Source organism: Mya arenaria, chromosome 11 (assembly GCF_026914265.1).
Source record: "Mya arenaria isolate MELC-2E11 chromosome 11, ASM2691426v1".
In the NCBI taxonomy this organism is placed as follows: Eukaryota; Metazoa; Mollusca; class Bivalvia; order Myida; family Myidae; genus Mya; species Mya arenaria.
In genome coordinates this window covers 2,222,464-2,248,746 of record NC_069132.1, presented here as the reverse complement: position 1 = coordinate 2,248,746, position 26,283 = coordinate 2,222,464, and the positions used below count along the sequence as shown (strand labels likewise).

The following is a 26,283-nucleotide window of genomic DNA, read 5'->3' as shown; positions in this document are numbered from 1 at the left end:
TGAATGTCGAGCTGAATGAAATTAGGACATTCAACTTAACTTTCAGAATAAAAAAAGTCCTTATTAGGACATTCAACTCAACAAAGTCCTTACCGTTTAATTATAAATAAATAAGCGATTTACGACATCGCAGTCACATACGGACGGGCAGACAAATGGTCTGTATGCCACAGTAATGTTATCAGATACTCAACTCAACCATTGATAATATCGCTGTTTTCCATTCAGCTATAGTTGAAATCAATCCCGTCGATATCAGATTAGGAAACTCAAATTTGCATTTTTTCTTACATAATTGTTTTGAACAAAATGTTAAGTGTGTGTTTTGTATTCATCATAAGAAAGGATTGAGGGTTTCTTCCAAGACATTTCTTCAACGTTTGATGATTTGGTAAGTTTGTTTTCACTGTTCACAAATTGTTGTAGCATTTACATATCATGTGTACAAGTTATGTTTAATTTCGTTCCTTGCTAGTTCAAGTGTTGCTTTGTTGTTCGTTTGTGGTTGATGTTGATTGTGGCAGTGGTGGTGATGTTGTTGTTGGGGTTATTGTGGCAGTGGTGGTGATGTTGTTGTTGGGGTGATTGTGGCAGTGGTGGTGATGTTGTTGTTGGGGTGATTGTGGCAGTGGTGGTGATGTTGTTGTTGTGGTGATTGTGGCAGTGGTGGTGATGTTGTTGTTGGGGTTATTGTGGCAGTGGTGGTGATGTTGTTGTTGGGGTGATTGTGGCAGTGGTGGTGATGTTGTTGTTGTGGTGATTGTGGCAGTGGTGGTGATGTTGTTATTGTTGTTGTTGTTGTCGTTAACAAAAAGGTAAACATTATGTTGTCTTGACCGCAAGTCATCTGCTCATACAGTGAATCAGACAGAATATTGGTTTGTTTTGGAATTATTATTCAAAACCCTAGTTGAAATTTTCAGTCATACCTTGCTAACGGAATAAATGATTGTATACAATATTATTAGCCGTTTATCCTGAGCTCTTACCATTTCTTTTGATGAGAATAGCCTTGGTGTCATCCTTGTATGTTGTCTAAAACATTGTATTAGGTGAAGAGCGGTGTATATGGTATAGAGCATGCTTACCATTAGTTTTGACGAGGGTGGCCTTGGCCTTATCCTTATATGTAGTATAGAGCACACCCTTGGCCGTATTGGACCGCCCCAGCAGGCCATTTCTATGACCGGCTGACTCCTCGTCCGGATCTCCAACGCAGTACAGATTGGATGGACAAGATGCCATTTCCTCGAAATCTAAAAAAGGTTTATGAAGAATGAGTGCCCTTGAACGTTGCATGCGTGACACCTGGTCCCAGGTCCGCACATACCTAGGCAGTTAAGCTGTACGTTACTTCCTAAAACTCTGAAAATGAGACGAGCTAATATTGAAACGAACTTTACAAGTGTTCAAACCCCATACAGGATAGTGTGTGTTCTGCCGCTTCGTTATTCGTGTAACCCGGCACTCGGTAAAGATCGGAAGGATAAAATCTCGAAATCTAGTATGACTGCTCCATTAACAATAATCGCATGGCCGGCCATCCTCTTTTCACCATATGTGATTATCATTTGTGTGACGATTGATTACACAAGTAAATGAGCTAAAAGACACAAGTCTGTATATGGAAAATGGTTATATAGACATAATGGTAACACTAGTTTTACTTTCATTACTCATGCATCCATATTAACTGCTAATAGAGAAAAACAACAGTATCTTTAATCAGACCTTTCGACGACAAAATTATTTCTAGTTGTAAAATCTCATTTGTTCCCAAGTAAAAATTATGCTTATCGCCTATTGCAATTGTTAGCATTGTCTAAAATAGAAAGGACTTTTTTCCGCTAACATCAAAGCTTTATTTACCAAAGGGTTTCGCTTGATAATTGAGCTAAAAGTTCGCTTTTCATTGAAGATTGGCACTAACGTTTGTTACATAAGAGTCTTTCATTTCAAGAGATTATTGTTTCAAACCAGACAATGCATTACACAAGGAAAAGTTATCAATGGATTGGTAGAGATTTAAATCTAACTTAAGAAACCTCCAGCGTCTACCGTGTGCTTCTATGTACTTACGGGACTCCAGGTTACTGTGAAGATCCTTAATCGTATATCAGAATACTGTCCATTAGTTTTGATGCACGTAAGTTAATTTAAGAAGCAAATTTATCATTCGTGTGTTTATTTTCTGTGCCATATAGTTTGTAAATCTCTGAAACAAAATCATAAGATTCCGTATACAAAATACTAACCTAAATTGAGAGGAAATCCCAGATTGATCATTATACATTCAATCGACGTAATACTTTAATTAATTATCTTCTGCAGAAATTATTAACCGACCGTCTACATATAGTGCCGCAGTTGCAGATACTATCGATCTGTTGGAGCCAAATATGCGTAAACTCGGGGTGGGGAAATATTCAAAACAATACCGTCCATCATTCACGAAAAACAACAACACCAAACCATGATACTCCTCTTGCTTAACCTTCTTGCTTCACTTCTGTCTCACTATTCTCCTCCATGTTAGTTACACACAAGACAAGAGGACAAGACAAGAGGGCTTAGTTGACACAATGTGTCTCTTTTATGATTATTCCAGAAATCACATCAACTTAAGGAAATAAATCCGACAGTGACACATTTCTGGATAGTACCAATTATGAAAGTAACCATAGCAATAGTTAGGAACGTGCTTGAGTGTGTGTAAGACTCCAGTGTGAAGAAACACCGCAAGAGACTTGTATTGATTGGAACCACAACTCAGCATCGATTGGACGCTTACTGGCCAAATACATGGTAGTGAAACACGCCACTGACTGTAGAAATGATTGTCATTCCTTACAAATAAAGGTCCATATTCATGTGGTGTAATAAAACGACAAGGTTGGATTATAATGTGAACAATGTTGCTGAACTAAGTCATCACTTGGATGAACCAGCTCTTAAACAATGTCTTTACACTGAGGTACACTTTCATTTGCCTTTTTATCTGTGCATGATGATATTTTTCGTTTTATTAGATCTAGCATTCATTACTTCATCACGCAAATGTCGAAGTGATAATATTGCGTCTATGTGCAGCCATCACTGAATTCATCCTATAGATTACCTTTGCCCGAGCGTTTCTTTCTAAGCGGCGTCGTTTCTGACTCATACATTGGTGCAGTGTCATCGTCTTCGCTGTCCTCGCTCTGTGGAGGTACCACCATCTTGACCCACACGTCCTCCACACTCTCTACTTCGCTCCTGAAAAAGATGTGTGTGTCTGTGGTGTATGTGGGAAGGGAGGGGGTGGTGGTTGGCGGGGGTAACGCACAATTATATAAATCATAAATCGGTCATAAAAAGCTTTAAAGGAATACAACCCTGACTTCAAATCCCTATACAGGGGGAACATAGCTTCAGTGGCCCTGTCAAGGGTAGATAATCGTTACATGAACCTCATCAGAAACACGCATCAAACTTTCGCCAACTCCGGTTTCATAACACCCATGCCCCAATAATGATTTTTTATTCAAACCATGTAAATGAAGACTGTAAGAACTAGTTCATCTTTTTTGAAGAGGGACACAATAACAGAATGCTCGAGCCAATAAATGTCACAATCATTTTTTTTTCTTTTTTTTTGGGGGGGGGGGGGTGGGTGGGCATTTCTGTATTCAGATCCATGAAACGATCACAGCTGCCTTCGATAGCCTTTGTTACATCATGTGTGTAATATGTGCAGTGGATTAGCCTAGAACGCTCTATGTCAACTTGGTATACGTGTACTAATAAGATCTCTTGTACACATATAATAGTGCAGTGAACTTACTCTAGATAATCGATAGTGGAGTACTTCGTGGGGCCAATGTGCCCGTTCTCTTTGCCTGTGTCCCTAGGAAGAACATTATACATTAGGTAAATATTTACTTTCATGTTTTAAGAAATCGTGGCTATCAAAGCTCGCCATGATACAATGCATAATATTAAACTCTTTTAACCAGACGGCCAGTAAGTCCATGTATTTTCATTTTTCTGTCTCATAAATGTTTTAAGCTATGATAACGTTGAATTAGTGGCAAATATTTTAATGATTTTTTTTATATTATGAATTAAAGTTGTATTTACAAGTAAATATACATGACATGCACATTGAACAATGTAATAATGACATATTTGTATGTGAAACATATCTAGACATTCATTAATAGTAATGCTATTTTAACCCGCTTGTTCCGACCTGGAACAGTTGATACCACTTAAATATTTAAACAAATGTTAAAAAAATAAATATTTGATATATCTGTGTAAACTATCTTTCATTAAAACGTTAACCACATAAAAAACTCTAACGGCAAAAAGTGTACTAGTATATGATTTGATCCGGATACTAGTTTGAATCGTACACACTCTACTGCATATATACATGTTTAAGCATACTGCATTTTTTCACGACATACATTAACATTGTCAATTCTCGAATGAATAAATCTCATTATTCTGACCTTGATGTCTCCATTTTCAAGCCCATCCTTATAAACACATAATCCCTTCCTTTAACACTATAAAAGGCAAAATTAAACCAAAAATACTAATTGACGAGAATACATTTTAACACGCTACTTCACCCAGCCGATCTGAAGGCCAAGTGTGTCGAGTTTATCTCCGCCAATATTGATTTAAATGAAATATCAATGAGCTTTTTAAACAAAACAAATTGAGGAATCGACAGATTGGCATGTAAATTAACAGGCTTTATGACGTTTAGTCTTTTTTGAATAATTTGCAATATCTTTTTCTTTATAGGATAAACATGAAAAACAGTATTTTGTCTGCTATGAACCTTATTTTTTTTCAATTTGAATAGTTAAACTATATATTTGAAAGAATCTATTCGTATTTGGAATCATTCGAAGAAATACCAGGAATAGTGTACACGGGGAATATCGAATAGTTCTGATAAAAGGAATAAACAGCCATACAGTAAGTTACATAATTATTTCTCAGCAATGGCCATGATACGAAACCACTATGTATATGAAACATTTGAAAGTAAATTTCCGCTACATACTAATATACACTCGGGCAACTGAATTATTCCTAATACTATTAATATCTTAATAATAATACTGGGAATTCTCCAAACCAACATAACTGAATAATTAATAGATAATTAACATAAACAAAGCTGCACTTTATATAGCTGGTAGAGAAGATTACCCAAGGGTTCAGACACACTTATTGAACAGTTCATTTTGCCTAACTCTGTAGAAATTATGTCACTATAGTCTGCTTTACAGTCTACTTTGCATACAAACGTTTAGAATTTTGCAAATTTTGGTTTTAGGCAAGTAAGTTGTATAAAATGTCGACTTAATGTGCATGCATCTAAAGGTGCATATATGATCACATGTATGGTACATGTATTAGTGCAAGTATGTGTGTATATATGGGTGTATATATGGTTGTTTGTATGGGTGTATGTATGGGTGTATGTATTGTTGTATGTATGGGTGTATGTATGGTTGTATGTATGGGTATATATATATATATATGGTGTATGTATGGGTGTATATATGGGTGTATGTATGGGTGTGTATATGGGTGTATGTATGGGTGTATATATTGTTGTATGTATGGGTGTATATATGGGTGTATGTATGGGTGTATATATTGTTGTATGTATGGGTGTATGTATTGTTGTATGTATGGGTGTATGTATGGTTGCATGTATGGGTGTATATATGGTTGTATGTATGGTTGTATATATGGTTGTATGTATGGTTGTATATATGGTTGTATGTGTGGGTGTATATATTGTTGTATGTATGGTTGTATATATGGTTGTATGTATGGTTGTATATATGGTTGTATGTGTGGGTGTATATATTGTTCTATGTATTGGTGTATGTATGGGTGAATGTATTGTTGTATGTATGGGTGTATGTATGGGTGCATGTATGGGTGTATATATGGTTGTATGTATGGTTGTATGTATGGGTGTATATATGGGTGTATGTATTGTTGTATGTATGGGTGTATGTATGGTTGTATGTATGGGTGTATGTATGGGTGTATATATGGTTGTATGTATGGTTGTATGTATGGGTGTATATATGGTTGTATGTATTGTTGTATGTATGGGTGTATGTATGGGTGCATGTATGGGTGTATATATGGTTGTATGTATGGTTGTATGTATGGGTGTATATATGGGTGTATATATTGTTGTATGTACGGGTGTATGTATGGTTGTATGTATGGGTGTATATATTGTTGTATGTATGTGTGTATGTATGGGTGTATGTATGGGTGTATATATGGGTGTATATATGGGTGTATGTATGGGTGTATGTATTGTTGTATGTATGGGTGTATGTATGGGTGTATATATGGGTGTATATATTGTTGTATGTATGTGTGTATGTATGGGTGTATGTATGGGTGTATATATGGGTGTATATATGGGTGTATGTATGGGTGTATGTATTGTTGTATGTATGGGTGTATGTATGGTTGCATGTATGGGTGTATATATTGTTGTATGTATGGGTGTATATATGGGTGTATGTATGGGTGTATATATTGTTGTATGTATGGGTGTATGTATTGTTGTATGTATGGGTGTATGTATGGTTGCATGTATGGGTGTATATATGGTTGTATGTATGGTTGTATATATGGTTGTATGTATGGTTGTATATATGGTTGTATGTGTGGGTGTATATATTGTTGTATGTATGGGTGTATGTATGGGTGAATGTATTGTTGTATGTATGGGTGTATGTATGGGTGTATGTATGGGTGTATGTATGGGTGCATGTATGGGTGTATATATGGTTGTATGTATGGTTGTATGTATGGGTGTATATATGGGTGTATGTATGGGTGTATGTATGGTTGTATATATGGGTGTATATATGGGTGTATGTATGGTTGTATATATGGGTGTATATATTGTTGTATGTATGTGTGTATGTATGGGTGTATGTATGGGTGTATATATGGGTGTATATATGGGTGTATGTATGGGTGTATATATTGTTGTATGTATGGGTGTATGTATGGTTGTATGTATGGGTGTATATATTGTTGTATGTATGTGTGTATGTATGGGTGTATGTATGGGTGTATATATGGGTGTATATATGGGTGTATGTATGGGTGTATGTATTGTTGTATGTATGGGTGTATGTATGGGTGTATATATGGGTGTATATATTGTTGTATGTATGTGTGTATGTATGGGTGTATGTATGGGTGTATATATGGGTGTATATATGGGTGTATGTATGGGTGTATGTATTGTTGTATGTATGGGTGTATGTATGGGTGTATGTATGGGTGTATATATGGGTGTATATATGGGTGTATGTATGGGTGTATGTATTGTTGTATGTATGGGTGTATGTATGGTTGTATGTATGGGTGTATATATTGTTGTATGTATGGGTGTATATATTGGTGTATGTATGGGTGTGTGTATGGGTGTGTGTATGGGTGTATATATGGGTGTATGTATGGGTGTATATATTGTTGTATGTATGGGTGTATATATTGTTGTATGTATGGGTGTATGTATGGGTGTATGTATGGGCGTATGTATGGGTGTATGTATGGTTTCATATATGGTGTATGTATGGGTGTATGTATGGGTGTATATATTGTTGTAAGTATGGTTGTATGTATGGGTGTATGTTTGGGTGCATGTATGAGTGTATGTTTTGGTGTATATATGGTTGTATGTAAGGGTGTATGTATGGTTGCTATATGGTACATATATAAGTGCAAGAATGGGTATATTGATGGGTGTATGTACGGGTGTAAGTATGGTTGTATATATGGTGTATATATGGGTGTATGTATGGGTGTATATATATGGTGTATATATGGGTGCATGTATGGGTGTATGTATGGGTGTATATATGGTTGTATGTATGGGTGTATGTTTTGGTGTATATATGGTTGTATGTAAGGGTGTATGTATGGTTGCTATATGGTACATATATAAGTGCAAGTATGGGTATATTGATGGGTGTATGTACGGGTGTAAGTATGGGTGTATATATGGTGTATATATGGGTGCATGTATGGGTGTATATATGGTTGTATATATGGGTGTATGTATGGGTGTATATATGGTTGTATGTATGGGTGTATATATGGTTGTATATATGGGTGTATGTATGGGTGTATATATGGTTGTATATATGGGTGTATGTATGGTTGTATATATGGTTGTATATATGGGTGTATATATGGTGTATATATGGGTGTATGTATGGTGTATATATGGGTGTATGTATGGGTGTATATATATGGTGTATATATGGGTGTATATATGGGTGTATGTATGGGTGTATATATGGTTGTATGTATGGGTGTATGTTTTGGTGTATATATGGTTGTATGTAAGGGTGTATGTATGGTTGCTATATGGTACATATATAAGTGCAAGTATGGGTATATTGATGGGTGTATGTACGGGTGTAAGTATGGGTGTATATATGGTGTATATATGGGTGCATGTATGGGTGTATATATGGTTGTATATATGGGTGTATGTATGGGTGCATGTATGGGTGTATGTATGGGTGCAAGTATGGTACATTTATAAGTAAAAGTATTGGTGTATATATGGGTGTATGTATGTCTTTATGTATGGGTGTATATATGGGTGTATGTATGGGTGTATATATGGTTGTATGTATGGGTGTATGTATGGGTGCATGTATGGTTCATCTATTAGTAAAAGTATTGGTGTATATATGGGTGTATGTAAGGGTGTATATATGGTGTAAATATGTGTGCATGTATGGTACATGTATTAGTGCAAGTATGGGTGTATGTATGGGTGTAAGTTTGGGTGTATATATGGTGTATATATGGGTGTATGTATGGTACATATATAAGTGCAAGTATGGGTGTATGTACGGGTGTAAGTATGGGTGTATATATGGTGTATATATGGGTGCATGTATGGTACATATATAAGTGCAAGTATGGTGTATGTATGGCTGTATAGATGGGTACATGTATGGTTCATATATTAGTTACGTATGGGTGTCGTATGGGTGTATATATGGGTGCATGCATGGGTGTATGTACGGGTGCATGTATGTGTGTATATATGGGTGTATGTATAGGTGTATGTACGGGTGCATGTATGGTACATATATAAGTGCAAGTATGTGTGTATGTATGGGTGTATATATGGGTGCATGTATGGTACATATATTAGTGCAAGTATGGGTGTATGTATGGGTGTATATATGGGTGTATGTATGGGTGTATATATGGGTGCATGTATGGTACATATATTAGTGCAAGTATGGGTATATGTATGGGTGTATATATGGGTGTATGTATGGGTGTATGTATGGTAGTATGTTAAGGTGTATATATGGTGTATATATGGTTGCATGTATGGAACATGTATTAGTGCAATTATGGGTAGATACATTAGTGCATGTATGGGTGGATGTATTAGTGCAAGTATGGATGTATGTATGGGCGGATGTTTTAGTGCATGCATGGGTGTATGTATGGTTGCATGAAGTGGTGTATGTATGGATGTAAATATGATTGCATGTATGTGTTCCTCTATGTGTGTATGTACGGTTGTATGTATGGCAGCATGTATGGCTGTATGTATGGCTGTATGAATGGGTTCATGTTTGTGTGCATGTATGTGTGTGTGTGCGTTTATGGGTCATATGTACGGGTGCATGTATGTGATTATGTAAGGGTGCGTGTATGTGTGTGTGCGTGTATAGATGTATGTACGGGTGCATGTATGGATGTATGTACGGGTGCATGTATGTAAGGGTGCATGTATGTATGTATGTATGTATGTATGTATGTATGTATGTATGTATGTATGTATGTATGTATGTATGTATGTATGTATGTATGTATGTGTGTATGTGTGTATGTGTGTATGTGTGTATGTAAGGGTGCATGTATGTGTGTATGTAAGGGTGCATGTATGTGTGTGTGTGCGTTTATGGATCATATGTAAGGGTGCATGTATGTGTGTATTTAAGGGTACATGTATGGATGTAAGGGTGCATGTATGTATGTAAGGGTGCATGTATGGATGTAAGGGTGCATGTATGTATGAAAGGGTGCATGTATGGATGTAAAGGTGCATGTATGTATGTAAGGGTGCATGTATGGATGTAAGGGTGCATGTATGTATGTAAGGGTACATGTATGGATGTAAGGGTGCATGTATGTATGTAAGGGTACATGTATGGATGTATGTACGGGTGTATGTATGTGTGTATGTAAGGGTGCATGTATGGATGTAAAGGTACATGTATGGATGTATGTATGTGTGTATGTTAGGGTACATGTATGTGTGTATGTAAGGGTACATGTATGGATGTAAGGGTGCATGTATGGATGTATGTAAGGGTACATGTATGGATGTAAGGGTGCATGTATGGGTGCATGTATGGATGTAAGGGTGCATGTATGGATGTAAGGGTGCCTGTATGGATGTAAAGGTGCATGTATGGATGTAAGGGTGCATGTATGGATGTAAGGGTGCATGTATGGATGTAAGGGTACATGTATGGATGTAAGGGTGCATGTATGGATGTAAGGGTGCATGTATGGATGTAAGGGTGCATGTATGGATGTAAGGGTGCATGTATGGATGTAAGGGTGCATGTATGGATGTAAGTGTGCATGTATGGATGTAAGGGTTCATGTATGGATGTAAGGGTGCATGTATGGATGTATGTATGTATGTATGTATGTATGTATGTATGTATGTATGTATGTATGTATGTAAGGGTGCATGTATGTATGTAAGGGTGCATGTAAGGGTGTATGTATGGATGTAAGGGTGCATGTATGTATGTATGTAAGGGTGCATGTATGGATGTAAGGGTGCATGTATGGATGTAAGGGTGCATGTATGGATGTAAGGGTGCATGTATGGATGTAAGGGTGCATGTATGGATGTAAGGGTGCATGTATGGATGTAAGGGTGCATGTATGGATGTAAGGGTGCATGTATGTATGTAAGGGTGCATGTATGGATGTAAGGGTTCATGTATGGATGTAAGGGTGCATGTATGTATGTAAGGGTGCATGTATGGATGTAAGGGTACATGTATGGATGTAAGGGTGCATGTATGGATGTAAAGGTGCATGTATGGATGTAAGGGTGCATGTATGGATGTATGTATGTATGTATGTAAGGGTGCATGTATGTATGTAAGGGTGCATGTAAGGGTGTATGTATGTGTGTATGTAAGGGTACATGTATGGATGTAAGGGTACATGTATGGATGTAAGGGTGCATGTATGGATGTAAGGGTGCATGTATGGATGTAAAGGTGCATGTATGGATGTAAGGGTGCATGTATGGATGTATGTATGTATGTATGTATGTATGTATGTATGTAAGGGTGCATGTATGTATGTAAGGGTACATGTATGGATGTAAGGGTGCATGTATGGATGTAAGGGTGCATGTATGTATGAAAGGGTGCATGTATGGATGTAAAGGTGCATGTATGTATGTAAGGGTGCATGTATGGATGTAAGGGTGCATGTATGTATGTAAGGGTACATGTATGGATGTATGTACGGGTGTATGTATGTGTGTATGTAAGGGTGCATGTATGGATGTAAAGGTACATGTATGGATGTATGTATGTGTGTATGTTAGGGTACATGTATGTGTGTATGTAAGGGTACATGTATGTATGTAAGGGTGCATGTATGGATGTAAGGGTACATGTATGGATGTAAGGGTGCATGTATGGATGTAAGGGTGCATGTATGGATGTAAGGGTGCATGTATGGATGTAAGGGTGCATGTATGGATGTATGTGTGTGTGCGTGTATGTGTGTGTGTAAGGGTACATGTATGGATGTAAGGGTGCATGTATGGATGTAAAGGTACATGTATGGATGTATGTATGTGTGTATGTTAGGGTACATGTATGTGTGTATGTAAGGGTACATGTATGGATGTAAGGGTGCATGTATGGATGTATGTGTGTGTGCGTGTATGGATGTAGGTACGGGTACATGTATGGATGTATGTAAGGGTGCATGTATGTGTGTATGTTAGGGTACATGTATGTGTGTATGTAAGGGTGCATGTATGGATGTAAGGGTGCATGTATGGATGTATGTAAGGGTACATGTATGGATGTATGTATGTGTGTATGTTAGGGTACATGTATGTGTGTATGTAAGGGTACATGTATGGATGTAAGGGTGCATGTATGGATGTATGTGTGTGTGCGTGTATGGATGTAGGTACGGGTACATGTATGGATGTATGTAAGGGTGCATGTATGTGTGTATGTAAGGGTACATGTATGTGTGTATGTAAGGGTACATGTATGTGTGTATGTAAGGGTGCATGTATGTGTGTATGCAAGGGTACATGTATGTGTGTATGCAAGGGTACATGTATGTGTGTATGTAAGGGTGCATGTATGTGTGTATGCAAGGGTACATGTATGTGTGTATGTTAGGGTACATGTATGTGTGTGTGTAAGGGTACATGTATGGATGTATGTAAGGGTACATGTATGTGTGTATGTTAGGGTACATGTATGTGTGTATGTAAGGGTGCATGTATGTGTGTATGTAAGGGTGCATGTATGTGTGTATGTAAGGGTACATGTATGTGTGTATGTAAGGGTGCATGTATCTGTGTATGCAAGGGTACATGTATGTGTGTATGTAAGGGTGCATGTATGGGTGCATGTATGTGTGTATGTTAGAGTATATGTATGTGTGTATGTAAGGGTGCACGTATGTGTGTGTGCGTGACACGGATGTATGTAAGGGTGCATGTATGGATGTATGTACGGGTGTATGTATGTGTGTATGTATGGGTGCATGTATGTGTGTGTGTGTGGATGGATGTATGTACGGGTGCATGTATGGATGTATGTATGGGTGTATGTATGGGTGCATGTATGCTTGTGTGTGCGTGTCACGGATGTATGTAAGGGTGCATGTATGTGTGTATGTATGGGTGTATGTAAGGGTGCATGTCATGTGTGTGTGCGTGTATGGATGTATGCCAGCTGTCTTACCAGGCGTATGTGTGTATGTTAGGGTACATGTATGGATGTAAGGGTGCATGTATGGATGTATGTAAGGGTACATGTATGGATGTAAGGGTGCATGTATGGATGTATGTAAGGGTACATGTATGGATGTAAGGGTGCATGTATGGATGTATGTAAGGGTACATGTATGGATGTAAGGGTGCATGTATGGATGTAAGGGTACATGTATGTATGTAAGGGTACATGTATGGATGTAAGGGTACATGTATGGGTGTAAGGGTACATGTATGGATGTATGTGTGTGTGCGTGTATGGATGTAGGTACGGGTACATGTATGGATGTATGTAAGGGTGCATGTATGTGTGTGTGTAAGGGTACATGTATGTAAGGGTACATGTATGTGTGTATGTTAGGGTACATGTATGTGTGTATGTAAAGGTGCATGTATGTGTGTATGTAAGGGTGCATGTATGTGTGTATGTAAGGGTACATGTATGTGTGTATGTAAGGGTGCATGTATGTGTGTATGCAAGGGTACATGTATGTGTGTATGTAAGGGTGCATGTATGGGTGCATGTATGTGTGTATGTTAGAGTATATGTATGTGTGTATGTAAGGGTGCACGTATGTGTGTGTGCGTGTCACGGATGTATGTAAGGGTGCATGTATGGATGTATGTACGGGTGTATGTATGTGTGTATGTATGGGTGCATGTATGTGTGTGTGTGTGGATGGATGTATGTACGGGTGCATGTATGGATGTATGTATGGGTGTATGTATGGGTGCATGTATGCTTGTGTGTGCGTGTCACGGATGTATGTAAGGGTGCATGTATGTGTGTATGTATGGGTGTATGTAAGGGTGCATGTCATGTGTGTGTGCGTGTATGGATGTATGCCAGCTGTCTTACCAGGCGTATGTGTGTATGTTAGGGTACATGTATGGATGTAAGGGTGCATGTATGGATGTATGTAAGGGTACATGTATGGATGTAAGGGTGCATGTATGGATGTATGTAAGGGTACATGTATGGATGTAAGGGTGCATGTATGGATGTATGTAAGGGTACATGTATGGATGTAAGGGTGCATGTATGGATGTAAGGGTACATGTATGTATGTAAGGGTACATGTATGGATGTAAGGGTACATGTATGGATGTAAGGGTACATGTATGGATGTATGTGTGTGTGCGTGTATGGATGTAGGTACGGGTACATGTATGGATGTATGTAAGGGTGCATGTATGTGTGTGTGTAAGGGTACATGTATGGATGTATGTAAGGGTACATGTATGTGTGTATGTTAGGGTACATGTATGTGTGTATGTAAGGGTGCATGTATGTGTGTATGTAAGGGTGCATGTATGTGTGTATGTAAGGTTACATGTATGTGTGTATGTAAGGGTGCATGTATGTGTGTATGCAAGGGTGCACGTATGTGTGTGTGCGTGTCACGGATGTATGTAAGGGTGCATGTATGGATGTATGTACGGGTGTATGTATGTGTGTATGTATGGGTGCATGTATGTGTGTGTGTGTGTGGATGGATGTATGTACGGGTGCATGTATGGATGTATGTATGGGTGTATGTAAGTGTGTATGTATGGGTGCATGTATGCGTGTGTGTGCGTGTCACGGATGTATGTAAGGGTGCATGTATGTGTGTATGTATGGGTGTATGTAAGAGTGCATGTCATGTGTGTGTGCGTGTATGGATGTATGTACCGGTGTAAGTAGTAGTGCGTAAAAGGGTGTGTGGATGGATGTATGTGTGTATGTATGGGTGCATGTATGTGTGTATGAATGGCTGCATGTAATGGTTCATGTATTGGTGCATATATGGATATAAATCAAGCGGAAGCTTGGAGTACATTAGAGCTAATATAAAGTGCATTTACAATGTGCTATGTGCACAAGCATAGGCAAGGAAGAAGGAACTTAAAAAGTCAACATACCGGGGATATTGCCAATTGTTTATCGGAATATTTGATTATTACTTACACAAGTTAAACACAGTTCTGACTCCATTTAATGAATACATCTGAAGCCAAACATCCGTAATTTGGGAGATTATAACATAAACAATACAGACTCAGGTTCAGCATGAAAGAATAAGCAATTGTTAGAGGATGATGTGAACTTTTGGTGTGTTTGTTTATTGTCCGAATGTATAATACAGCGATTTTTTACATTAAGATAATTATACATGTTTAATACTGGTACGGAAGATGGAGTTGAAATGTTATAGAAATACAAGATATGCATTACCTTGAAGTTCGATCTCTATATATATATATTCCAATAGTTACTTTTGAACACGATTTCTTATCCTAGCTCATATGCGCCTGGTAAGACAGCTGGCATTTCCAATAAAGACCACCTGATCTTTTCACAGTGAGCCCCTGTGTGTCATAACAGGATTCAGCACCTGCATGTTTGCTAATTTCTTTGTGCGGATCGATGTTATTGACTGTACTGACAGGCTCCGAAACCCCCGCGCCTCTTTTGTCAATATAATATCTGTGTTTCCGATCGATTGAACGGCAGCCCTTGTATCACAAGGCATGTTTGTCATTTAAAACCAGCGGTTAGTTTGTAAAGCTAAACAATGATTTGAAACACTTACAAATATAGCACACGAAACAAAACAGGCATTGTTGTCTAAGGATTTTCCTTAACCGTTCTCAAGTTGGATTACATAGCCATGAAGCTCTCATGTAAGTTCGAAATTTATTTTTATTTTACGAATGTGTAATGTGGTTGTGATTCAGTTGCTGGTCTTAACGTTAAGTTCACTTACAAGGATATATATATAAATAGACTTCCGCCTACAGGTATATATAGCATGACACTTAAACTGTGTAATATCGCCTCTATATACGTAAAATAGTTACCGTAGTTTGTCAACATGTACATGAGGTCATTTAATACAGATATAGACTGAAACGTATTTGTTTTATTGTAAAAGCTATTAGAGTTAAATGTGAAGAAAAAACAAAAACAACATTACCTTGGTGTTTTCAGTTGAACCAAGTAGGGCATGGAGATATGAGCTTGAACATTTTCCAGCTGTGCAATCGGCATTTATATTAAACTACATGTTCAACCACCCGTAATATTTACGTATGTGTATATCATTAACGCTCGATTATCTAAGGTTAATAGAGCCTGAGTCGTTACATGGACACATTTTGTTGTTATGCCAGAAAATTATACTGAGAGATTACGTATTTATAGCGAGATTGTGTATGTGTCCGCCTGTCAAACGAGAGGTCGGGGGTCGTAACTCACCAGGGAAACGTTCACTTGTCCCCACTCAAAAAGAAAGCCATGGAGTACTGGTTTCTACGCAGGAAAAGGACAAGATAATGTTAAACAAATCACCTTAAAGCTGTCAGCATGTGCACAGTCGAGCTTAAATAAATCAACTAGATATTTTTTGGTAAAAAAGTCGATCAATCTCTGGGAATTTGCATCACTATTGATCAATATGAATGGTATAAAGCATCAAAAGGAAATGTATAAAGACAATAATTGGTTGATAACTCGAAAATATTCTATTTCTATCATACTAGTATTCCAATATGCAATGCATCTTACTTGTAATGCTTGATACGGAATAGTTTTGGCTCTTTGGCACCCCGATGGCTTGCGCCATCGTAAGAGGAAAAATGCCAGTTTAGCAGCTGTGACCATTGGTTAGCTTCTTAAACGCTTCGGGCAAAACAGTCATGGATACAATTATCTAAGAAGCTATCGTTGCCTTCGTTGTTCATATTTAGAGCCAAAAGGGGCTTGTGCCACGGTTAAGCCTAATGTTTACCACACACCAGAAAGGGTCACATCTGTAGTTCCGTAGCCAAGGATATTCCAGTAGCATGTGCGCATTGAATATAATATTATAGATGTGAACTTGATAATGTGTCGAATGGACAATTTATTGATGTTTTCTAAGTTGGTTTATTGTATGGTACAAACAGAGTATGGTGCATCGCCCACTCTGGTTGTCACGCATTTATCTTATTGAGACAAGTAACAGTATCTATTCGGAACAGAGAAAGTACTTTCCACACGCACACACACACACACACGCGCGCGCGCGCACGCACACGCACGCGCGCACACGCTAACTCACGCTTACTCGCGCGCACACGCTAACTCGCGCGCGCTTACTCGCCCACGCTTGCACACACACAGGCATTTTGGTTAACAACATGACGGAAAATATAAATACAAATTAAGGGAATCATAGTAAACTACCGGGTACAGCGACAAAATTTTAAAAGGCTAGTTTCATGACTTTAAAAGGTAATCAATTTAACACAAAGCTTTACACCGTTTATTAAGAACACAGTAAAACGTATTTACTCGAAATTGAGACAAGTACTTTCCATAGAAAACAGTGATCTTCTCGGGATGGAAGTTGTTGAAAATCAATGTTTTGGTACTAGACGTTTCCGGTTAATTAATCATCACCAGAGCTGGCTCTGTCGTATCCTGATATATGGAGTGTGTCTAACAGATACCGCTGGTCTCTAGAAACTGCATCATAAGATAAAACACAGATTGAATATTGACTGCAATCATATTTAAGTGATTTTTTAATCAAATTAATGGCGGAGTCTTTATTCTAACTTTGTATCAATGTAGTTATTGTCGACCATCAGTCTGTGGATGGATTCGAAATCGATCTTAATGTTGTCTTTTTCGACGATATGTCTTTTAAACTAATGATGTGTTGTGTGGTTTCAGTTAACCGTTTATAAAACATTTTACATAAAACAACTAGTTAGTTAAGAATCAACTATCAGGATCGATTTGCAAATTATCATCAGGAAGCCGCCTTAAGCGACGGTTCGTCGGACTCATGAAAAGTCCGCTGTGACTAATTATCTACTAGTATTTTACTTGTGCATCTGGTGTGTTCCGCAGGCTTGAGTAAGGGCGCCCCTTAAACCGTCATGGAGACGACGACGAGCGCCCTTGATATCCCTGTCAACTACATCCTGGGCCGTTGCACGTTCGCCAATTGGGATGAGGAGGACGAGCCGGCAAACACCACGTTGAGCATCCTTAACGTTTCCTACGTGGTGAAGGAGCGCGTGGGGCCCTGGTGGAAGGGGGCTTGTCTTCGGAGAATACGTCACAAGCTCGTGCTCCGTGACGTATGCATGCACATGCGTAGTGGACAAATTAACGCGATACTCGGCGGCTCCGGTATGTATGTGTATTATGTATTTTGTAATACTATTTATTTGCTCGCATACTCCTCAAAAGAACGATTAGCGTTTCTGCTTCATTTATAAAAGAACAATAACATAACAAAGCAAAGCCTCCGTATCATATGTATTTCATTACAACCGATAATTATTTGTTTTCTTAGGCTCGGGCAAGACGTCACTGTTGGACTGTATTGCCCAGCGGGCGGAAGGGACGATGTCCGGCAAGGTATACTACAACAATTCCGAGTGTACGCCCGACCTCGCCCAGAACTTCATGAGTTACGTCATGCAGGTAAACAAGTTCGCCAGGGAGCGAGCGGAAGTCATTTGTCAAACAAGAACTATATATATATATATATATATATATATATATATATATATATGCGGTGTAAGGATGCTCTTTCGCCTCATATATGTCGTTGCAAGAACTGTATAAATCATTGTTCGTGGTGAAATTTGTGCACGCCGACGAACTGTTTGCGGCTCGACAATTATTAATATAAATATTTTCCTTTGAAAAGTCTGGTTCAAGGTCAATGTCAAACGGTAGAGGACACAATCAATAAAGAAATCAACATGGTTCTTTACACGAGCTGGCTCTGTCGTATCCTGATATATGGACAAAGTTTAATCTCTGTGCATGATAGCGGAAGTCGGACTGTCTGTTACCAAGACCAGTGTCGTGTATAGGTATTTTGCGGCAACCAGTCCTTTATGACGCCACCGAGATGATCCCGTCTCTCCGTGTGATGTTTCATTAGAGCGCCACGTATTTCCACAAATTTCTAAATCATGCCTTTTATAATTTGACATTCATAATACCTCGTCATATCGCCCAGTTATCACATCCTACTGAGCATGTTTTTTGCTGGTCCCTGTAGGCTGACCGGCTGCTGCCAAACCTGACGGTCCGGGAGGCGCTCAGATACAGCGCCCAGCTCCGCCTGCCCGGAAACGCCTCTAACTTCGACATCGAGGAGAAGGTACTTTCAAGCTGCAACTGCGATTAAGGTCTATTATCGGCATAGCATTAAATTTGTACTTGGAGGCGCTTTCGGATACATTCCGTGAATTTGGTGAACACGGGAACGCTTGGCCAGCGTATGCGGACGATGATTTGACGGCATATTCGGTCATTTCTCCTTACGTAGTTCTCTTCACGATATCTTGTTCACATACATAATGTAATAAGTATTATGACAAAGCACGAAAAATTGTCTTCTAAGATAAAATTCGTTGTCCATGCAGACTGTGTAATTGCAATAAATAGTTTATATAAACGAGTCAATACGAATCTTAATATATAGTTTTACAGTACAAACATTTCGTGACCAATATACCTAACAGAACGGAAATGAAACAAAACCAATCATGACCAAAACGGCTCCTTTTGGAAACGACTTTATTTATAGATTTTCCCATTATTATTTTCTCCTGATGCGAAGAATTCAGCAACCAAATTAATCGAGCTTGCCTTCCAGACATAGTATTGGGGTTCTAAATCCTTACACCTATACTGTTCTTTGAAGATAAAACTTTGTGCAATAAAATTTCCATTACAACTTCGCATGGTTCCTGAAAATAGTAAACATTTATTAAATAATTTAAGCTAAAGTTATTCATAGTTTAGACTTTGGCTTATATAAAACTAGATCTGGCAAATTCAAGTGTTCCAAGCACGCGATAACACAGTTTTGTATTTATAGTCGCAACCGAGACGTTTCATCGGTCTGTAGGGGAACAAATAATTTAGGATATCGCAGCCACAACACAAAACGGGATCAAAAGTCCTATTTTCGCAAATGTAATGTTTCCGTTATCAGGGGCATTCTGAGCAATGTTATAAACACAAAGCCCATATTACATATGATTATTTTAGACATAATATCTATTTCTAGAGACTCAATAATCTTTTTTACTTACCATACCTGACACTTTCAGGTGAGTAAGGTGATCATTGAGATGGGTCTGAAGAACGTGGCGGACCATCGGATAGGCGGAAGCGTCATCCGGGGCATTTCCGGCGGGGAGAAGCGCCGCGTCACCATCGCCACACAGCTCCTGCAAAATCCGAGTAAGAATTAGTTCGAGCAGGATATTGTTATGCCATCAAGTTCAACTGTTCATGGTTTAATTCAATTTTGTTTTTCTTTGGCATTCTGTTTATGTTCGTGTTTTACCGGATAACCATTACCATTTGCAGAGATTCTGTTACTGGACGAACCTACGTCCGGTCTGGACTCGTTTACGGCGCGCAGCCTAATGGCGTCCCTGGCGAACCTTGCGCACCAGGGCGGCAAGATTGTCCTCCTTACCATCCACCAGCCTCGCTCTGAGATCTTCAGAATGTTTGACCAGGTATGACATGACATGTGGGCTTGATGGTGATGACGTCAAACTTGTTGTTAAGTTGTTGCAAATACAAGGTCATCAAACTTGCTGTTTAATAGGAGTCTAATTATCAAATCATGAAAAAAGCGAATGTGTGCATGGACATCAATCACAGCTTGTTACATTGGGAATTAAATTAATTTATTTTTATCATCGATTTTTTTAGTTTTGATATTTTTGTTTAAATATGTTTGAAATACATAGGAAGGTTTATTGCAAAATGTTACCGATACCAAATACTTATCAATCAATTTTACGAAGGTAATTGATCTTGACAATACATTTGCAATGACCCATGTATACATTGTTCGTCTAGGTACATTTTGAAATACTTTTGCAAGTACAATATTTCGTCATACTAATTTAATTGACTATCCGAAAATGTTTATCTTAGGGGCGTAATAAGATTATAGTTACTGTAACCAGACCAATAGACTTAATGTGAGGATATTTTATTGCAAGAAGATACATCTACACAATCACACACACGCTATATTTGCGAGAAAGGTTGTTTCTAATTTACTATGAGGGTAATGTAATAGATAATAATACGTAAGGGGTGACCTGCCCCTACCACTTTGTGTTCTATTTGTCATACCAGACACATAGATAGATTACTCGCGTACAGAGAAAATCAATATAGTGATGCAAAGTACTCCAATGTTTAAATACAGAACTGAAATTTAATTTAATTTAATACATGTAATCCTCTTCACATCCATAAAGACATTAATTTCCTTGTTAATTATAAGCTAGTGCCCCTTCCTGAGGTCGTGCAAGCCGGACATTTTGTCATGAATAGAGCAAATGAATAAGAATGAGCTTAAAGTTGCACTCTAACCGATTGAACCTTTTGACAACTTTTTATTTTTTGTCTTGGAACGAGCCAATTTTTGCCAAAATCCATGGAAACCAGTTATATAAGACTGTTGACAAAAAATAAGATCGCAGATTTTTATATTTAAGTTCAAAAATTGATGTCTGCATTTTTTTAAACGGTTAGTAGCCATAAAACATCAATTTTCGAACGAAAATATGAAAATCTACGATCTGATCTTTTGTCAGCAATCTTACATCATTGGTTTGCAGTTATCTAAGGAAAAAAATTGCCCTTTCCAAGACAAAAAATAAAGAAGTTGTAAAAATGGTAAATCTGTGAGAGTGCAGCTTCAAATACCATTGAAACATTGTGTTACCTATTCAGGTGTCGTTATTGTCTCGTGGCCAGCTCGTTTATTATGGGGCAGGGGAACGGATGGTTGACTACTTCAAGGAGCTCGGCTACCCTTGCCCAACTTACACCAACCCCACAGACTTCTATGGTGGGTAGTTATTTTAGTGACTTTGGAATTTATCCTCATGATTAATGGCGAACTGAATATTGTACAATTGGTGTTTGCCGGTTGTTGGCTGTTGACCCATTAATACCTATTTGGGACGCTTGGACATTACTTTTTTGCATTCGTTTTGTAATGTTACAGTGGACATGGCAAGTGTCGACCGGCGCGACAACGAACGTAACGAGGAGAGTTCCGGTCGCGTGAAGGAGCTGACGGATGCGTACGCGGCGTCCATGGTGCACAAGGACGTGGTATATGAGATAATTGAGGATACCATGAAACCCACCACCGGAAGGCAGCTTTTCGCACAGAAGTTCACGCACTATAGACCCCAGAAATCAAGCTTCTTTAGGACGCTCTTTACGTTGCTCGGGTACTTTGATATTATTTCATGTTTGTTGCAGTTTGAAAAAAAAATACTTCAATAGTAAATGTGAATCCAAAGAAATCCTAATGACACGCGCAGAGTAATATATACCGAGGATTATGGTCCATGCGACTACGTTAATATTACTGTTGCTGGAGAAGTTCGTACATAGCTAAAGAAAGACTTTAGTCTTGATGTACTTTGCACGTATGATTATTAAAAGTACTGTCTTTCTGCGCAGGCGGATGACGTTAAACGTGTTCCGTGACCGGGCGAGCTACCTGTCGCGCGTCTTTCTCCTATCCCTGTTCGTGCCCTTCATCTGCGTCTTCCTAGGGCGGCTGGGTACCAACCAAACAAGCGTGCAGGACCGAATCGGTCTCCTGTACCAGAGCTCCCAAGTGCCGACCTTCGTCGCCGCCCTCAACGCCATCGGCCTCTGTGAGTAGCAACACAATATAAGAACTACGTTTTGATTGGAAATATTTCAAAACTAACCGTTCGATGCTCACATACATTCTAATCGGCCCCAACGGTAACACATGATGTATCCCCTATTTCGGACAAATCAGGAAAATAATTTGTTTATGCTCTCCCGTAAAGGAAATAGGTTAACCCCACATCTTATTATGTACGGCAAGTATTGTTTCCGTCTCAAAAATATCTGTTCGTACCCCCCAACTCACCGGAAAATGTACTGGCGGGAGAGTCGGTACGGGTTGTATGAATTCGCCACTTTTGTTGCTCACTTAGTTTTGCCTAACATACTGCTTCCTGTCCTTAATGCATATGGCTATGTTAGTTTCCCATTTTAGTCCTCCGCTGATGCACCACTGACCCGCTAGCTTAGTTTTTGCGTATAATAACGTGTTTCTTATATTAAATGCATCTATGGAATGTTCCGTTTCAGTCCCCCCGCTGCGAGACCTGTACTACAGGGAGGGCCGGGACGGGCTGTACGGATGCACCACGTTCTTGCTCGCCTACATCCTCCATATCCTGCCCTTCACCGTCATCTCCACAGCTATCTTCTGCTCCGTCGTCTACTGGTAAGACACTCTCATCTGCCTGCATAATAATATTTATTTAAGTGATAACTGAAAAAAAACCACCACACAAAACCCGTATGCTAAAATAATATTTGATAGCTATTCTCTTGTTCCTTATTTACATAATCTTTCACTTGATTGAATACAAAATTGTAATTGGAAGAAGAATATTTTTATTTAATTTAATACTATTTTATTCCATGAAAACGAATGTTACAATGAGAATTTTAATGCAAATTTAACAAAACATTTCAAACCAACATTATACAATCAAACAAGCAAGGGAAATGAGCTACGAGTTTTGCCAACATCAGTTACGGCCCTTTCCCAAATGAGTACTAGGTAGTAATATAAATTTCCCATACATCTCCGTTCCAGGGTGACGGGTCTGCAGCCCCACACAGACCACTTCCTTCACTACTGTATCATCATCCTGTTTATGCACCTGTTCGGGGAGATCATGAGCGTTCTCCTTATGGGCGCCTTCATGAACACCGCCCTCGCCACCAGCAACGCATCCATCATTCTCTCAGCTTCCGGTCTCATGGCTTCTGGTTTCCTGAGGTAACAGTAGTGTATACTCGTTAATTGGATAATGCATCAAAGAGACGTGACAGTCTTGCTTATTGAGCATGCGTCCCCGATGACTATTTGAATAAAAGATTTTAATCGAAACTTCAATCATCTTAAATCTGTATAATCGTCACAAATGGTACATATTTTTTTTTTATTTCCTCAACTTAGCGTATATTTTTGATATTGACAAAAGTTCGATCCACTCCAACGTAACGTTGTAGCAAAATACTGAATATATGACATCAAGAATTTATGACATCAAGAATTTATGACTAAGATCGACTAAGATCGAGTAAGATCTTAACTGATTCGTTCCCTAGTATGTGTGTATACTGTCTAGTTGATACGAATCAGTAAGGTGGCAATTAGCAGCAGAGGTTCAGTACAAACTGGAAATAGTATTTATCTCCTAACAACGATATACCCATGGATTCTGTATTTATAATCAAATTTTCGATCTAGCTCTGTCTCTAACATATATATATATATATATCAGTACAAATGCAAGGATCGGTCCGGTGACATGCCAACACGTTCTATTATCGGCCGTTAACATAGAAAAGAAATTTTCCATAAGAACGTTACTCGAAGGTTCAATTACTCGTACGTCAGTAATTTTCGCCAGTAATTGTATCGTATTTATTCCATTGTCGAAGCATTGAATGATTGATTATCACAGTAATGCACCATATTTATATTTTTTGTCATCCAATGCAGAAACTTGGAGAAGATGCTGCCGGTGTTCCAGTGGGCGGCCTGGGGTAATATTTTCAAGTACGCCGGGGAGATCCTCGCCGCAAACGAGTTCCACAACCTCAAACTTAACTGCAAGAACAACGGTATGCATCATTTACGGCACTGAGCTAGGGACATTAAGATACAATTGTCATCTATTGTTTTCATCCAAGAACTCATTTGCATCACTTGCATTAAAAACGTTACTAGGTTTATTTTTCGAATACTCATACATATATTCCGTTGTATGTAGATGGGGTTTTTTTATAAACTAATTCGATTTTTGGAAATTTGTTGTTGATGTAAATTAATATACTAATACTTAAAGAATTACTATGTGGTAAAGAAACACTGTTTCACTTTCATTTAACAATTTTGTCTTCATTTCAGGAACGTTCTGTTTCACGAGCGGGGATGCGTACCTTGCGCTAGTGTACCCGGAGGCTGTGGACAACATGACGCGCAACTTCTGGGCCGTGACCGGCTTCACCAGTGCCACCTTCATCTGCGTTATAGCCGTGTTTAAGATCCGGGGTATACCCAATCTGAGCTGATGACGTCATTGATTAAAGAGCGTGAGGACAAACGTTGTGCAGTGTTCCTCACATTGGGCTGTCCACGTGGTGACACTGTGATTGTTTAACCTCGGTTCTATTCTCAGGTCTAGTCAGTGAAAGAATGTTTGTACAATTTATTTATGAACATTGTGTTTAGGGATACATCCGGAGCAATCACCTTTAAGTGGTGTATATCATTACGTCATTCGTGAACTACACATCACTGAAGCAATCAAAATGTCACATCGAGGTGGATAATTCGTAAGAGTATGTGTTATTTTAAAAGGCAGTGTTTGCACCTTGTAACGCAGGTTGTAAACGCCGACAAAACTGTGATAATAATGACGTTGGCATGGCGGTTTGCGATGACGTCACTGTGTTTCACAACCACAGAGACTGATGCGACCTCTACGCTAAGCTACGCCTCGCTTTGGAACGAATTTTTATTGTCAACCAATCGTTTAGTAGATCTCGTATTTTTATTGATAATATGTTAATGATGTTGAAACCTGATGCGAAGTGTTCATGATATACAATACATTGTTATCAGCATGTGTTTGAATTTGCACGCATTTATTTTAGCATTTAATCAAAAACATTTCTCTTTGATTGCCAAAGGAAGTACATGTACGTAATTTTGTATTACTGTTTAAGTTGTAAGTTGTGTTGTAATCTGTTTATTTTCTTACTCGTCTGATTTCGCAAAACATTGGAACAGATGTGAAAATTGAAACAAATTTCCTGTAAGGCGAACTTATTGTTTATCTTATTTAACAGAAGTAGTCAAAGAATTAGCAGTTGTGCGTGTTTCCATATCTTGAAATCCTTCATTTGTACTGCCCACTTGCAAATACATGTAATGTTTCTTAATGTTCATGTAATCTAGTCAAGCATTCCTGTGGGGTTTCCCTGTCTGTTATTGTAAAGAACGTTTTCTTGTTATTATTGTTGAAATAATAATTGATTGTTGATAAAAAGAGGAATAAATTCATCAAAAATA

General features: G+C 38.5%; 2 protein-coding genes across 14 annotated transcripts in view; one reads left to right on the top strand and one right to left on the bottom strand.

Moving 5' to 3' along the window:
• The window catches only part of LOC128208287 (ATP-binding cassette sub-family G member 8-like), a 26,169-nt gene extending 9,990 nt beyond the window's left edge, over positions 1-16,179 (bottom strand). The window contains exons 1-4 of one of the 6 annotated variants that reach the window (XM_052911810.1): positions 16,057-16,145; positions 3,824-3,886; positions 3,119-3,255; positions 1,089-1,256 (exon numbers count right to left, since the gene is read on the bottom strand). In XM_052911810.1, the coding sequence (XP_052767770.1) occupies positions 1,089-1,256; positions 3,119-3,255; positions 3,824-3,886; positions 16,057-16,130 (442 nt within the window). In that variant the 5' untranslated portion in view covers positions 16,131-16,145. Of the gene's footprint in view, positions 1-1,088; positions 1,257-3,118; positions 3,256-3,823; positions 3,887-4,496; positions 4,644-15,314; positions 15,691-16,056 lie in introns of those variants that run through there. The other 5 variants (XM_052911814.1, XM_052911811.1, XM_052911812.1 and 2 more) reach the window with 5 other exon arrangements.
• On the top strand, positions 243-26,283 carry LOC128208289 (ATP-binding cassette sub-family G member 5-like). Of its 8 annotated transcripts, none has more exons than XM_052911821.1 (13): positions 243-391; positions 17,979-18,263; positions 18,430-18,560; positions 19,150-19,251; positions 20,210-20,342; positions 20,472-20,626; positions 21,864-21,981; positions 22,141-22,372; positions 22,608-22,807; positions 23,277-23,415; positions 23,794-23,979; positions 24,709-24,830; positions 25,117-26,283. In XM_052911821.1, exons 2-13 carry the CDS (start codon positions 18,008-18,010, stop codon positions 25,278-25,280), a joined length of 1,938 nt encoding a protein of 645 aa, XP_052767781.1. In that variant the 5' UTR covers positions 243-391; positions 17,979-18,007; the 3' UTR covers positions 25,281-26,283. The 8 variants fall into 8 exon arrangements, with proteins under 8 accessions (XP_052767781.1, XP_052767784.1, XP_052767780.1 ...); XM_052911824.1 differs by lacking the exon at positions 243-391 and adding an exon at positions 2,798-2,974; XM_052911820.1 differs by lacking the exon at positions 243-391 and adding an exon at positions 3,789-3,909.